This window comes from Eretmochelys imbricata, chromosome 4 (assembly GCF_965152235.1).
Source record: "Eretmochelys imbricata isolate rEreImb1 chromosome 4, rEreImb1.hap1, whole genome shotgun sequence".
Classification (NCBI taxonomy): Eukaryota; Metazoa; Chordata; order Testudines; family Cheloniidae; genus Eretmochelys; species Eretmochelys imbricata.
In genome coordinates, this window is record NC_135575.1 from 141,356,542 (window position 1) to 141,373,533 (window position 16,992).

At 41.2% G+C, this 16,992-nt stretch overlaps 1 protein-coding gene across 4 annotated transcripts in view; it reads left to right on the forward strand.

The window, feature by feature from the left end:
- The window catches only part of EXOC6B (exocyst complex component 6B), a 449,711-nt gene that overhangs the window by 208,587 nt on the left and 224,132 nt on the right, over positions 1-16,992 (forward strand). For all 4 annotated transcript variants that reach the window (XM_077816057.1, XM_077816058.1, XM_077816060.1 and 1 more), the window contains one exon: positions 98-166. In XM_077816057.1, coding sequence (XP_077672183.1) covers positions 98-166 — 69 coding nt within the window. The remainder of the gene's footprint in view (positions 1-97; positions 167-16,992) is intronic.

A 16,992-nucleotide genomic window follows, 5' to 3' on the forward strand; every position in this document is an offset into this window, starting at 1 on the left:
TGTCTGTATATTCCCACACACTATGTACTTTATTTGTAGCCAGTTGCTTTGTAGATTATATGTTGATCCTCTTGTTTTCCATTTCATGTCTTTGTAGGTGCCTGGTGCCCAGGATTTGGTGGATTTCTCGCCCGTGTACCGATGCTTGCACATATATTCTGTACTGGTAAGTAGGTCTACGATGGTGTTTTCATTGTACAGTTTGTACAAATGGCACGGAAGTTTACCCTGATTTTGAATGGCAAGATTAGGTGCAGCTCCTTATATCTATGTAGACAGTCTTGGAAAGAACCTGTTGCATAACAAGTATTAGTGTCTGCTTATGTTCACCTTGAGAGAAAATGCAGTATCTAGTAAAATTAGAATCTCAGCAGCATGTGACAAAGGGAAGCAAGGGCAACATTGGGAGCCCACAGTAGAGGAAGGGCTTTGAGTAAAAACCAAACAGCTATTTTATATTGGCAGACTGCAAAGATATATAAACCATTTTCTTCAGCCACAACAGCTTTGAGGTTTATAAGGAGCCAAATACAATTTCTAGCTTAAATATATTTCCCTAAAATAATTCTTCTTTAATCAAAATAACTGTTATATCAATGCAAAATAATGTATTGAGTAATCAAGAAAGACAGCAGTTTTAGGTGGTGGTGGTTGTTTATTGCACCTTCCTTCTTTTGAAGACTGGAGAATTTCCAATCTTTAAAATCATATGGTATGTAACTAAATCCACAGTTTTACTGTCTTGGCTCAAGCTTTCTAGAAGTCGGACTTTTGCCATTTTATCTGCCCTGAAAAACATCAAGATATGTTTACATGGCTATGTAAGTGATAAGACCATTTTCTGCTGCATTTTAGTCAGTTCTTGATCACTGTTGTATATTAAGAGAAAAATAATCATGTGACCCTGATCATCAGTTACACACAATGGTGGAAACCTTCCCACAATAGCAAAAATGTTACCTACCACATTGGCACTCCTACTTACCCAAATATTTCCCTCCAAAAAAAAACAAAAAAAACCACAAAGATAAAAATTTGTAACTAACAAACAAATCAGTCAACCAGCCAGCAAAACCAAGAGCTTTTATTTTGAAAACGGAGACGAACCAGAGACTTTGAAGTCCACTAGGGAATTTGCGATCATCTTTGCTTGGAAGGCACTGAGGTACTGAGGTGATGTTTGGCAGTATAAAGCCCCAAGATAGATAGATCATCAGCAACTTTAGAGCCCGTTAATTTTCTGTCCACATTTGAGATGATGGATCTAGAATTCTAAATACTTGCTTTGTTTAGAAAGGTGGGTCCACTTAAAATCCAATAAAATTCACCTCTAGTTTTGGTAGGTTGCTAGACAAAATGTGGTTTTCCAGGCCTTCCAGTATATTGATAAAAAGTTACTCCCTTCAATATGAGCAGAGAAAATGACCTTTGTGGGTGACGCTTCAGCCATTACTCCCTTGTGTCATAATTTTTAGACTGCTGCAGTAATTCATCTGAGCCTTTCAAACTGGAAATCCAAAGACCTATTTGTCTGCAGCTGTTCTTTAATGACAGTAACCCACAGTTGCTGAAGAAAGGTCTTCAGCTTTCTCGGCCACAGGAGAACCCTCTAAAGTCAAGCCAGCACATAAGAAGAGTGCATGGTTTCTGCATGTAATCGAGCAGCTTTGCCTCCCTTGCAGCTGTGGAGACAGACCTAACAGAGTTGTTTCTTTTATGGTACATCTAAAGCCAGTCCTGCCCCCCCCCCCCCCCCCAGCAATACCTACACATGAATTTGCTAAAGGAAAGAAATCATCATAAAAATGCAAATATAACCTTTTTGTCTTCATCTGTTAGTAATTATATAGCTTTGGCTACAATGCCATGATACTTCATTGGCATTAGAAAGTTAACCTACCCAGAATGTGTTATATTTTGAGTGTACTCTGTCTTGGACAAAGACAAAATACTACATGTTGGATACCTGCTTCAGGGAGTGTGCGAGTGTGCTTACCATTGTCTGAACCCCTTGGTACATTTCAAAGTGTCATTTGATTTGGAAAAACTTCAGTTGTACATAGGTGTATATGTATATTTAATTTAAAGCAAAATCAGAGGCTCTGTTCTCATAGCTTTGCATATCATTGTTTAATAGAAGGCTGTATGTAATGCTATTACGTAAAGGGTGAAAACAGGACATTAGTTTTTTGCATCAGTGTGTGTTCAGAGTATTGCAGTCTGTAGTGCATATTTATCTTCTAGACTGACATTATATTCTGGTTTACGTAATGGTGCTTTTACTGTTCATCCTTTGTCATATATAGAACATGGCTGTATATTCCCCTATTGTATGCTAGAGAAATGCTACTTCTATAAACAGATTCCAGGCTAACGCTCCACGCCACTGTTTGATTGCTTTCGGCTGCAGCTGGAAGTAAACCACTAGCCAGCCACTATGCTCTGGGAGAGAGTGCACCTGGAGCCTCTTTGATGTGCTCAAAAAGTAACTTGAGATGGGAAGAGTCATGTTAGATGAAGTCCATCCCTCTTCTGGGGATAGAATATAGACCCCCAATGGATACATGTCTGAATGATTAAATTATTATTTCTTTCTGCCTCACGTAGGCGTGGGACTCAATGTTTGTAAAGTGCTCTGAGATACTAAAATTCCTGTGTCAAATATTAATACTTAGCACGATTATAGAATTTTCCATCTTCAAAATGCATTGTAAACATCAACCCTCCCCACATCCCTGTGGAAGAGGTAGGTAGGTGTTGTTCCCATTTGACAGAAAAACCTGAGGCAGTGAGGTCACAGAAGGAGTTGGCGACAGTGCTGGGATTAGAATTTAGGAGCTCTTCTCCCCAGTCCTCTGAGCCCATTAGACCAAACCCCTACAATACAGAATCTCAGCCAAAAGGCCTAGAAGAAGCAAGAAAAAGGCAGAAATGTCAAGAAGACGTGTGTAAAGCAAGAGCAGGGAAGTAAGGCAAGCAACCATAAAGGAAAATTATCCTTTTCCTGACCTGTGGTTGAATCCTGAACTGGTTTTCTAGGCCCAGCTAGCGTTGAACAATATCAAAGATTGGACAAGTACCAAGGGAAATGGCCACATCAGTGTCAGACGGAAGGCTCATAATATAATAGTTACCAAAACCTCCTAATATTTGTCATTTACAATAGTGTTATCTAAGTGCTTGGCCTGCAGTTACAAAGGCCTACTTTGAATAAACATTGCAATATTTATTATTTTTAGTGAAATCGACCTTCCAGTCACCTCGGTTTTATGGCTGTGCTGCTTATAAATTCCCAAAGGATTATTTGAAAAATCCTACTCATATCTGCCAGCCTTATCAGCAGGGCAGGAGTTCACATATTGTAACATGAGGTCAGCTTTCGGTCATGGTCTTGCAGACGGGGCCAGGCACCTGTAAATCCTTCCTTCAGCAACTAAAGCGAAGTACAATATCAAACAGGCAGTGAGACTTTTCCAGGAAGCGCTGAACTTTTGCAGGAAGGGCAGAGGAGAGGGAAAGAAAGTGAACAAGGGTCAGGCTGTGGTTAATTGAGAATTGGTCCTTGACTTGGTAACAGAGCTAGGGGAGACAGGCTCTGATAGGGATGCTTTATGGGACTATTTGTCAGCAATCCTTTACTCTGAGAAACCAGCTGACTAATAATGGCTGTGGGGCCAGATGGAGATAGACGCCACTTTAAATATATACAAGCAAAAGAAAATATGACAAATGCACATAAAAACTGTGTGTATGTGGTGTACCCCTCTCCTCTTTTAACGGCTTATAGTGTACTTTGTTTGGGACAGGGACACAGATATGTTCTTCTGATATGCTTGTACGGTGCCTAGCATAATGGGGCCCTAATTCTGCTTGGGATCTCTGGATACCACAGACATTAATATTTTAAATCCTGGAATTGCATGCAAAAAATGAACTAGAGAGTTGAGAGAACAAATGCATCATCACTGAGACACAGTGAGGCTAAGCAATTTGCCTTAAGTAGCACAGGGAGTCAGGGAGAGAGCCTAGAACAAAACCCTGCCTCTCCTCTATTCTAACCAATCGACCAAAGTTAACCCCCCGTCGGATACACACAAATAACAGAATATACCCACTTTCTGTTTAGCAGCAATATATTTAAAGACATTTACTTACAATTAGCCTGTAAATCTACAACTTCATTACGTTAGTGGTCTTTTCAGAGGTAATGGATCAGTATGCAGAATTGGTTAATGGATCCCTGTACAAAGCTGAGATGAAACTACAGTATTTGGGTGAAATGAATCTGCCATTGATATTTATTATATACTAGGTCTTCCCTCACCCAAATGTAACTCATAGAAAAGCTGGTTTGATCAATATCCAAAGTAAAGTAGGACAGATTGGGTTTGGGTTAGATGGTTTGTTTATCTCGTGTGGCATCTGTATAGCTGTTGGCAGTCTTGGATTTCGAACCCAAGAGATGGAATTGCTTTGCTTTACATAATATAAAATGAAAATTGATTATTGTGTTGTGTCCCGTAAACTGAAGGGTGTAGGGAGGGGAACTTATCCCAAACCTGGAACTTAGCAGCAGTGAGACAGTCAAAAACAAAATCCAGTACAGTTTTGGGCTACAGTTGCCGAGGAATCTGCTTGGAACTGGCAGGTGACACTGTGATTCTGGATAAAGGAGACTGGAAGGAAAAGGTTTGGTTTTTTTAAAATCATTTGAAACATTTCTGAATACTTACTGTCGGTGCAGTTCAACACCTTTGGCTGTGGTGTACAGAAATGTTAAAGGGAGAACAAAGTTCCTAGTTCAGGCCGTGAATATTGTTTTCTAGGTAGGTCTACAGAGCCTGCAGAAGCGAGCCTCCCAGCCTGGGTCAACAGACGTGAGCGAGCAGGGCTCACGCTCGCGCTCTAAAAATAGCTGTGTAGACAGGGATTCGGAGTTGTTCTGCGACCTGAGCTGCAGCTTCACACTGCTGTCTACACAGCTGTTTTTAGAGCATTAATGCAAGCCCTGCTAAGCCGAGTCTGTTGACCCAGGCTGGGAGGCTCATGTCTGAGGGCTGTGTAGACCTACCCTGTCAAGTGTTCATTTTGTCTTCTCTAGACCTCTTTTTTTTTTTTTTTTTTACCTCAAGTTAATTGATTGCCAGTTAGCTCGAGATACTTTACACACGTGTAAAGACTGGTGTGGGCAGTCCCCATGCTTTGATCCTGCCTACGGTGGGATCAGCCTCGGGTAAAGGTCAAGTGGCCTACAGAGTTGTTTAAAAAAAAAAAAAAATCTACAGCAGACATTGCTTTAAGGTTTTATGCAGCTCTGCTCCTGTTTTCATCTCATCCCCTTTCATCAGTCACTTTATTGTCCTAGGCCAGGTCTATACTATAAACTTACATCGGTATAACTGTCGCTCAATGGTGTGAAAACTCCAGACCCCTGAGTGACGCCGTTACGCTGACCTAACTCCCAGTGTAGACAGCGCTAGGATGACGAGAGGGCTTCTCCCATTGTAGACCTGCCCTTAAAAGTGGGGTTCAACTCTCAAAACTATGTAAAATGTGCCCTTTCCTACTCCTCACGTACGCAGGTGTTCTCTCTGGAAGTATTCAGCCATTTGCTTACTTTAGTGACTGCAGCAAGTGTTTGCTGCTCTATTTCGGTTTGTCCTTCAGAGCCAGCACAGCTTTGGGAATGGGAGCTGGACTCATGCGTCCACAGAATTGTTAATCGAGTGTTGATTGCAGAATGTATACAGTTAGTGATTCACGAGGCACAAGGGAACCCAGCTTGACTTTCAGATTCCAGGCTGAATTTTTGGCATTGGCAGTTAGAAATAACATCCTTTTACGTTCAATGAGCAGATTAAATCTGGAGTTCTTGAGAGACCATAAATATGGAACATCATGAGTCGCTTTCCAGAATCACAACTTAAATGTCATTATTTATTTGTCCTAGCACTTTTCCTCCCTCCTAATAGTCCCTACTCTGATGTATTCATGTTCCTCTTCTTTCTGACTTTCTGCTCTAATATTTCATTTGCACTGGTGACTGCCAGTTGTTGCTTTGTCTGCCTCTTGGAAATATTGATTGTGACGGTTACTTTTCTTTTCGCTCCTTGCCCAACTCTGCAAGATTAGAGGTGCTACAGTATAGATAAAAATCTCATCTGCTCATGCTTTTGTAATAGGGATTGGAGTAGTTTCTCTTTTAAGAGCTGATCATCACTCTTATTCTTGAAACTACTGTTCAAGTAATGTAGCTCGCAGACTTCTTTTTCATACTAAAAGAGATGCTTTCTTCTTTGAAACACATATTTATTTTATTCACTGATACTGAAATGTGAACTGCAATGTGGAGGGTCTGTTAATTCTTATTTTTTAGATCAGGGCTGTGAAGTTTGTTTCCACTGTGTCCTTGGGAATGTAAAGCTATTAAAAAGTTTCACCTTTTCTCTTGAGATTTTTTTTTTGTTTAGTGGAAATTTTTCCTTCTAGAAATATCTAACTCCTAGTTCATCTCAGTTGCTTTGCAGATTGTCCCATCATTCTGTTCTGGCGTATCTCACTGTCTGCTGAGTTGGCTGACTCACCGGTGCCTGGTGGAGTTAGATAGCTGTAAACATGGTACTGAGATCATAGGGAAAGGCTAGGGTGAGATACTTTGTGCACTGGATTGATAAGGACACAGGAAAAGCCATTAGAGTGAACTGGTGTCAGTGACCTGAGATAACTGCTCTGTACTACGTGCTAATGGACCCTGGCTAGTGTGTCTGTCTGTAGTGGTCATAGATTTAACTTTTTGTAATTGTCATATTGCTCTTTTAACCTTGTGACCTTACTACCCATGGGGATACAACTTGACTTCGATCAAAGAAGAAGCAGAGAAATCAGTGTTCGTTCTAAGCTGGCTAGATATGATCACAGACAGTGTTGGCTCTCCAAGTACTCAGTTTGGAAAACAGCCATGTTAGGGAAAAAACATATAATTCCTCCTAAATATAGTGGCAACGTACTATAACCCAAATGCAGGATCCTTGTCACCTGAAGGTAGGGGTTGCAAAGCATGATTAATCCAGGGCTTCAAGTCCCTTTCACAGTGATCACCATTTTTTATTTATTTACAAAACTAGGTGAGCCTTACCTGTCTGTTACACTGCATATGTAGACTAGCAAATTGCAGATACATTTAAACTTTAAAGCATAACTTTGGTTTTTCTCTTGATTCAATCACATCAGTTGTTATCCCAGTGGTTAAAATAAGGGGTTAACCAACAGTCTTAGTTGCTCCGCGGAAGGTAAGGGGTCAGGACTCAGACGACAGCTCGTCATGAGAGATTATTCATTTTAAATGGTCCAGAACATGGAATGGATTGAGTTTTCAGTATCCCCAGCACTACTTCTTGTTTTGCTCAAATACTGACCTTGCTGAGTTTGTGAGAGGGTCACAGAAACAATCTGAGTTTGAAGAACGCTCTGACGTTATGGTGAAGATCTTCCGTGGTGGTGTCAAGGTGCAGTGACCTCTCAGGAGGAACACCACAGTGATGGAGCCAGTGCTGAAGAGGAACACTGATCTGAAAAGAGTTTTCTGAAAGTGTATTGGATTAGAGTGAGAACAAGGTCAGCCTCCATTAAGTTTGTTTTCAAAAGGCAAAACTCGGTTAAACTGGAGGGGAAAAGGTTCTCTCTGCCTGCCTAGCAGATCTTCCCATTTTAAACCTCTCCTTCCACCCTCAGATTTCTACTTTGGAGCTGCTGTTCTTTCCACAGCTGGATCAAAACCACTCCTTAAACAGCTGTAGGTGATGCAGTTGAACAGTAGGAGACTACCTTCTGGGACTGAATATGATCTACTGCCCCTACATTGATGGTGCCCCATGCCTCTGAGTTGTGCCTGGATTGTATTGTCTCATGGAAGTGCAGGGTCTTGCCACTAGATTGTCAGACCATGCTCTTAGCCTGACATTCTGCATACTGAATTCATTTCCTCTTTTTTTTTTTTTAGCAAGTGATACCAATCGTGTCTATGTGATATCCGCCTTTTATTTTGTTACTTTATAGTACCCAGAAGTTTGGTACCCTTGGTTCCTAAGAGTATTTATATTCAATAGAGTAAGTGGAAAGTGTGAACCTTTAAAATGTTGCTTGTAAAGAAAGTTATGAATGTGAGTTTGTCTCGTACGGTCCAACTATTTGCATTACTAAAGCAACATATTTTCTCCCGACATAGCTCCTGAGAATTGTCAAGTTCTGACACTCAAGCTGACCAGAAACTCCCATTCCTAAAGAGGACTGTGAAATAATTAGCCACCATGTTTCTGTGAATCACATAGAATAGAATAGAATTGCTTGGTGCATAGCTGTGTTTTTGCTCTTTCCCTGCTACATATGTAGTTTAAGTACCTGTGTGTACCTTAGTTGGGAAATGATTGTCATCCTGTTTTGAATACAGTCTCTTTTTTATGAAGGATCTTGAGTTGGCTGAAAGTTAATTCTCCGTCTGTTTACAAATACTTATTCAGGAAGGGGTGTACAATTTGCAGGACAGACTTATGACGCATACACCCGCTATTTCAGGGGCACATGCCTTTGTTCAGGAGAATGTGGAAATAAGGCACAGTATGTACAATGAACAAATGATGCCCTTGCATTCCAAGAGTGTGGTACTAAAGCGGCTTGCTATCTGATGGGATGGTGATGTTTTAATGATGGAGAGATAAGAGAAACACATTAAGTAATGTTCTGAATACCAGTGCCTCTTCAAACTGCAACTGGTGGTCTACTTAGGTCATGTTATATGGATGACATGAGGCAAGAGCAAAGATTCTGAGATCTGATCTGATAAGCACTCTATGTGTGCAGTAATGTATTTTGCAGTATGTATAATAAAATTGCATATAGCTTCGAGGCTGACTCAGTTTTGCAAAACCTGGACTCCCTGGAATCACAGGTTTAAAATCTGGCACAAATGATTCGTCGCTTTAGCCTTCTGAAGTTGTTAATTTGAGTTCTAAGAGGCATGCTGTTTGTGGATCTGTGGGGTGAAATCTTAAAAAATCAGAGGTCCTATGTGCTACACATGGACACTTAGGATTCTGCAGAAATTGTTATGAGACTAGGGATTTACCTTGTGTTGTTAAACCGCATCATCTTGTTGCATAATTTACTGCATCCAGCTTTTCTAATGCCCTCTCACCCCAGAAGTGGTTGTATTTCAGTGTTCCTGTAGTACATAGTTTAAAGGCTTTGGGCTCCTTCAGGATGAAAAGCTGTGTGTGTGTATGTGTGTGTAATGCTGTATAAAAGTAGCACCTGTTCTTTTGAATAATAGCTGCAAATTTTAGCCAAAGGATATATGTTTCTGATGGTGACTATAATGCTGAAAATTGTAGACTGAGGGCATCACCGTAAAGGTCTTGTAGCCCAAGGGCTGTGCATCTTGCACAACAGCTGCTTGAAAAAATCAAATACCATTTTATTTTACCACCTCTTTGTTTTAACGTGGGAATAACAAGAAAAAAATTGTATCTTGGGTGCTTAGTGAGTTCTCTTGTTTATGAAAGCACAGGGCACCTAAGCATGCTTCCCGAGGCAATCCTGCCAAACTGCTCTAGTTTACATGATGCTGTAGTGCAGGGGTGGCCAACCTGGGGCTCCGGAGCCACATGCAGCTCTTCGGAGGTTAATAGGCGGCTCCTTGTCTAGGCACCGACTCCAGGGCTGGAGCTACAGGTGCCAAATTTCTAGTTTGCGGGGGGGGGAGGGGGTTCACTGCTCAGGCCCTGCCCCAACTCTACCCCTTCCCGCCCCCTCCTCTGAGCCTGCAGTGCCCTCGTTCCTCCCCCTCGCCCCCAGAGCCTCCTGCATGCCACGAAACAGCTGATCGGGAGGGAGGGGGAGGCACTGATTGGCGGGGCTGCCAGTGGGCGGGCGCGCTGGGAGAGGGGGAGCTGATGGGGGGGCTGCTGACTTGTTACTGTGGCTCTTTGGCAATGTACCTTGGTAAATTCTGGCAGCTCCTCAGGCTCAGGTTGGCCACTCCTGCTGTAGTGCGTAGTTGTTTATGCTGTGGAATGGAAAAATGTGATGGTCTACAAACAGGGCAGCACTGTCCCTTTCCCAAAGAGCTTACAGCCTAAAAAGACAAAGGGTAGAGTCAAGGACTCCATCATACAACCTAAGTGACCTGAGGTCCTTATGTGTGTATATGTAATACCTATCCCCAACTATTCCTCTACCTAGTCATTGTGAGTTCCTCACCCGACTGTCATCTGCAAACCCATAATTACTGCCATCTGCATGTTGTTTTTTGGGGGAGGGGCACAAAAGAAGGGGGATGGTATCCTGAGGTACCAGCGTCCTGAGGTACCTACAAATGCGCCTGTCTAGTAGGTGGATGGAGGCACATAAGCCCTCACTGTTGAATGCCATGTTTCTTTGTGTGTGTAAGAATCCTGGTGGTTTTAACCCTTTCATGTTTGTTCTTTTTAGTGCACTTTCTCGTTTCACTTATTTCTTAGAGCCCTTTGTCTTTTAATGTAGTGCGTTAACATTGTTAAACTTTCTCTCAGCATGGTTTTTAATAAATCCTCCCCCTTGCTTCTGCCGCTCTCCATCCAACCTCAAGTCCTAAACTGTCGGACTCCACCCTATAAGCTATATTGGTTCTGCGGTGTTAACAGGGTTTATAAAAAGATCAAACTTTTCATTAAGTTGGAAAAGGAAGCAGATCTGACTGTGAATCCGGGCAGTAGGAGATTAGTCGTGTAGGAGGTGCCATCTTTCAGAGAACTACTGCACTTCAGGTCCATTTTTGGTCAGTAATTTGCTATGAAGTGTCTAGATTGCCTGTCTGAATTCAGCCTATTTTGGTAGTGACTGAAAGGAGTAACCATCTGGTGGTTAAGTCTAGAGATGGAAAACAGCTACTAGATCACCAAGTCCTTCCCCTGACAGAGGAGGTATCCAATATTACATTGATATTGTATGTGATCTTAGCCAAAAGTCTGAAGGGGGTGAGTCTGTCTCTCTCCTGTGCATGTAAGAGCCATCATAGTAACTGGAACTAACTAGCCCCACTTGTTGGCAGTCTCAGCAGAGAGGCTAAGGACTTAATGTGTCGTAGAGACTGAACTCTCCTCTCATCCCAACAGTGGGGGTTTGATCACATTGTTGAATGGGTTTATACAACTGCCTTCTGTTCTGTGCAGAGAGGACAATAGTCTGCAGTACACATGCTAAAATAAAATAAACTTCTCACTTTTGCGGCCAAGATCTTTTTCCCTGGAGCTCCTGGTTAAGAGAGCAAAACAAATGTGCGAGTTTAACAAACGATTTCCCAAGCTTAAAATGTCACATATCAGTCTTAAAAATGAGTAAATGTTCTTTCACTTGAAACTAAGACAATATGTGCGATGGATGGTTTTGCTAATTTCTGAGCCTGCAATTGAATTTATAGAAAGAGGAGCCTCTTCTTTACTAAAGAAACCTTAAAATAAAATCATCTTTAATTTAATGGCATAACATTTTTTTTCTAGTGCAAAGGTCTCCCATTTAGTAGCGTATTTCCCTTTGTCCTTTTCCAGGCAACTAATGCAGAGTTTGTCTGTCAGAGATTACTAGTTCTGTGACAAGAGGTGGTTATTACAAAGGCAAAATGCAAAACAGGAACAAAATTAATTACCTGAATTCTTTGCAGCTAGTGGTCTCTTAAAAACATTGTCTCCCTTTGTCCTTTTCTGTGGTCTTCCTGTTTCCTTGTCCCCACTATGCCCTGTAGTTTTGTTGTTCATCGTACCTAGGGGCTAATTCTGCAACTCTGACCATGATTATTACCTTACTCAGTGAGTGTTCTCTTTGAAATCAGTGGAACTATATACTACTCATATGAATAAATCCTTCTTTGCTAATTCTTGGAATGGACTTTTCCTGAAGTAGGCTAGACCAAGCTCCTTCCAGTGTGCACAGCTTATACTTGAGAAATAATTGTTCCTCTCCCTCGCATGAAGTCTTTACATTTGGTTCTTCTGGTGGGAAAAGTGGTAATCTCTTGAGAACTGGAGGATTTTCATGTCAGCTCACTATTAAAGTTTTAATGAAGAATTTAAAACACGGTATGAAACCATAAATACCACACTATTGTATCCATTCATCATGACCTCAGGATGCTGGGGTAACCTAAGGAAAGGAAGACTGGAAATAGAGGAAAGAATGGAAACCAACATACAAGTAAGGCAGACATTCCTGGGCTTAAGTGTGGAGGGTAGCTGAAACAAGGGGAGACTGCCAAAAATATGACCTGAAGATTACTAGCTGCTTGCTGTTGTAACAAGGAAAAACCATTCTTCGTCATCCTTGGCTAAATCCTAATACCCTTCAGTCTTCTGGGCCACAGTCATTTTGTAACTAGTGTTTCTTTAGTGTGGTCTTTAAATTTTTTTTTTAAAGTTGAAAAGCCATATTTTCCAGACTGAAAAACACAGGCTACCTTGTTCAGTCAATGTAGTTTAGGTCAAGTGTAGTTATGAAAAACAGATGAATTCTGGTGATCAAGTTGTACTTTGACAAATATTCCATTGTTTGAGCATGCAGTAATTTCTTTAAAATGTTACACAGTTCTGGTCTGAGATTGGCTTCTTTCTTTTAGCCTGCAGCATGTCACCACGTAAAGGTCTCGTCAGTCAAAACTTAAAACATCAGCTTCCTTGTATAGGATATCGAGCAGAAGTGTTCACTGCAAAATAGATTTGGATTCCTCCTTCGCTGTTAAAGTATAGGGACTTGAATATGCATATCACTTTGGCATGTGCTCACTTTGTGCTGTCAGATCTGTTAGAAGTGGCATTTTCTCCCATGCAGGATTTACTGAGTGGCCCTAATGTACATCTTCAAGAGAAATGTATTTGCCTGTTTTGTTAATGTTAGCACAGTGCTCTAGCCCATTAGTGATTTGGTTAATCATATTTCGCCTTCATACAAGTCTTCCTTGCCTTGTCAACAGAACAGAATGTTCTGCCTTATAGATCTTAGATACTTTTATGGCCTCTCTGAGCAGCTCACAGTCTTTTAATGTCTCTGTCATCACAACACCTCTGTAAGGTAGGGTTGTGCTATTATCTCCATTTTACAGATTTGGTGATCTGAGGCACAGAGAGACTAATGAATTTCTCAAAGTCACACAAGTTTTCACAGAGGCACTGAAGTGATTTCTGCATATAGCTTATATTCAGTGTGTTTATAAAGCTTTTGAGGATGAAAAGCAATGTAGACATGTATACTAGCTTTTAATGTTACTGTTAGCGCTGTTTAGGCCAGTTAGTCCAAAATGTGCCATAAAATCACCTTTCAAATACCTTTCTCTATCCCTAAATCAATGTCCCCCTTCCAGAAAATTCCACCAGCTCTTAGAAAGCAGGGCTGTATTTTACCCAGTGGATCCCTAAAGTGTTCTGGATGCTTTATTTAAAAAAAAAATAAAAAAATAAAGGCAAGACATGATCCCTGCCACAAAGAGCTTTACAACCTAACTTGGATATGTTGCAATTCATGGGGTAATTGGTATTAGGAAGGCGAATCAGATGAGGAAGGCCAGTTACAGCACCAGATCACTCCAGTTAGGCATGTGCATATCTTGGTAGTTCTAGGAGAAGCATGTTTTAAAATAATCAAATGTTGATTTTAAATGGGTTTTAAAAAATTATTGATAGAGACTGCATCTTGCATGTGTCCATCCGTGGCTTTGATCACAGGACAAGAATGGATCAGACCTCAGAACAGATGGGTAGGAGAATATGCATGATTTGGCCTACCAGCCATAAGAGTACGCTCTTAAACTGTTTTGTCATAAAACAAAATAAAAATTTAAAAAATTGAGAAGCTTTTTTGTTTGATGTCTTATCAGTGCCCTGGTTCTCTTCTTGCACATGATCATGTGTTTCAACGCTTGTTTCCCTGCTGCTGCTTGGAGATAAAAATGTATTCATCAGTCAAAAATATTACTCTTCCCAATGAATCTTAATTAATACATGTTGTTTTTCATCCACTACAAGGAAATATGAAAGCCAAAGCTGTCATTTTGGAAACGTTTAGTGTATTGCTTACTTTTTAAAGATCAGTAAGATCAAAACCCCAGATCACTTTTCAGCCATAGCAGTTCCAAATATTGTGCTCTTCCTGTTTTAGCTATTTAAAAAAATAGAAATGAACATTTTGAAGAACCCAAAAGAAAAATGTTTAAAACCTGTAAATCATTTAATTCTGTGTGAAAATTAAATGTATTTTAAATATGCAAACTATTTTTAAATACCAGAAATTTAATTTTGAAAGTCTAATCCAGCAGTACTTGTATGTAGGGAACTCAGTGGAAGCTTTGTGAATTGTAAGTGTTAAAAAGGGCTGCACGATTGGGAAGATTATCATCTGCGTTCTGTTATAGTTTACCTATTTTGAGTAAACATTATAACCCCCACACTTTACCAAGCATGATGTAAGGTGGACAAAATTTGGATTGGAGAAGCTGAAAATCTAATACACTAGGGGTTGTCATACCATAGCTGAATAAACTCTGGCATCTCTGAATGACTGAAGGAGTAGCAAACACTTGCACCAAATTCATCAACTACTGTTAAATTTGAAGGAAGACACATTTCAGGTTAACATTTAAACCTACTAAAATATGAGTGATAGTCTGAGATATAGATTATTCTTCAAGAAGAATTGTGGCTGCATCATACTAGGAGCCCATTTCACCCTGAATATCCAAGTGTGCTTTACACCTTTTTATAAAACCTGAAGAAGAGCTCTGTGTGAGTTCGAAAGCTTGTCTCTCTTACCAACAGAAGTTGGTCCAATATACGAGATTACCTCACCCATCTCATCTCTTTAATATCCTAGGACAGACACGGCTACGACAACACTATAAAACTGTACACAAGTACCACTTTGTTTGGAGCAGTGGTATGCAAGGTGAAATTTTATTGCCTGTATTATGCTTGAGGTCAGACTCGATGATAATAGTCTCTTCTGACCTTAAAATCCACCTTTGGGGAGTAATGTAATAGCTGTTTAAAGGGGCATGACAGTACACAACAGTTTAGGACTAGAAGTTAAGACTCTAATCCAATTGAAAGTACAGGGGATTTTAGGTAAAATGGATTTTAACTGAGTTGGAATTTAGCTAGCAAACAGGGGCTAACACCCAAAATATTCCTTGGAATCCCTATTTACTGAAGTGCTCAAGACCTTGGTTTTATGTCGCACCCAAAAGATAGCAGCTCCCAATGCCTTGCTAATAGGTTTATCCAGAACTGAACTAAAGGGGAAAGTACAGTGTTCCTCGCTGAAAAGGTAGTACCATTTTGTGCACCGTTCCTTGGAGGTCTTTCATCAAAGTACTTGCCCAGCTACCCCTGTGTAGCTTGTGGCATCTGACAGCATCACAGGAGGCATTGATATTTCTGCAATCTTTAATTATAGCAAATAAAGATTAAAATTCTCTTGAGCACGAATAGTTTATTTAAAAGGACATCAGAGTTGGCAGATCCAAGATTTCATCCGTCTTTTTTGCTTGTCCATACATAAAATTCATACATCTTTATGTTGCTCAGTATACAGTGCAAAAAGTACTTCAGAATGCCCTTTCTTCTGTATTACATTGAACTCTGTGGAGATAGAGGTGGTTCTGTGGAGATAGAGGTGGTTAGGGACTATTTAGAAAAGCTGGACGTGCACAAGTCCATGGGGCCGGACGAGTTGCATCCGAGAGTGCTGAAGGAATTGGCGGCTGTGATTGCAGAGCCATTGGCCATTATCTTTGAAAACTCGTGGCGAACCGGGGTAGTCCCGGATGACTGGAAAAAGGCTAATGTAGTGCCAATCTTTAAAAAAGGGAAGAAGGAGGATCCTGGGAACTACAGGCCAGTCAGCCTCACCTCAGTCCCTGGAAAAATCATGGAGCAGGTCCTCAAAGAATCAATCCTGATGCACTTGCATGAGAGGAAAGTGATCAGGAACAGCCAGCATGGATTCACCAAGGGAAGGTCATGCCTGACTAATCTAATCGCCTTTTATGATGAGATTACTGGTTCTGTGGATGAAGGGAAAGCAGTGGATGTATTGTTTCTTGACTTTAGCAAAGCTTTTGACACGGTGTCCCACAGTATTCTTGTCAGCAAGTTAAGGAAGTATGGGCTGGATGAATGCACTATAAGGTGGGTAGAAAGCTGGCTAGATTGTCGGGCTCAACGGGTAGTGATCAATGGTTCCATGTCTAGTTGGCAGCCGGTATCAAGTGGAGTGCCCCAAGGGTCGGTCCTGGGGCCGGTTTTGTTCAATATCTTCATAAATGATCTGGAGGATGGTGTGGATTGCACTCTCAGCAAATTTGTGGATGATACTAAACTGGGAGGAGTGGTAGATACGCTGGAGGGGAGGGATAGGATACAGAAGGACCTTGACAAATTGGAGGATTGGGCCAAAAGAAATCTGATGAGGTTCAATAAGGATAAGTGCAGGGTCCTGCACTTAGGATGGAAGAATCCAATGCACCGCTACAGACTAGGGACCGAATGGCTAGGCAGCAGTTCTGCGGAAAAGGACCTAGGGGTGACAGTGGACGAGCAGCTGGATATGAGTCAGCAGTGTGCCCTTGTTGCCAAGAAGACCAATGGCATTTTGGGATGTATAAGTAGGGGCATAGCGAGCAGATCGAGGGACGTGATCGTTCCTCTCTATTCGACATTGGTGAGGCCTCATCTGGAGTACTGTGTCCAGTTTTGGGCCCCACACTACAAGAAGGATGTGGATAAATTGGAGAGAGTCCAGCGAAGGGCAACAAAAATGATTAGGGATCTGGAACACATGACTTATGAGGAGAGGCTGAGGGAGCTGGGATTGTTTAGCCTGCAGAAGAGAAGAATGAGGGGGGATTTGATAGCTGCTTTCAACTACCTGAAAGGGGGTTCCAAAGAGGATGGCTCTAGACTGTTCTCAATGGTAGCA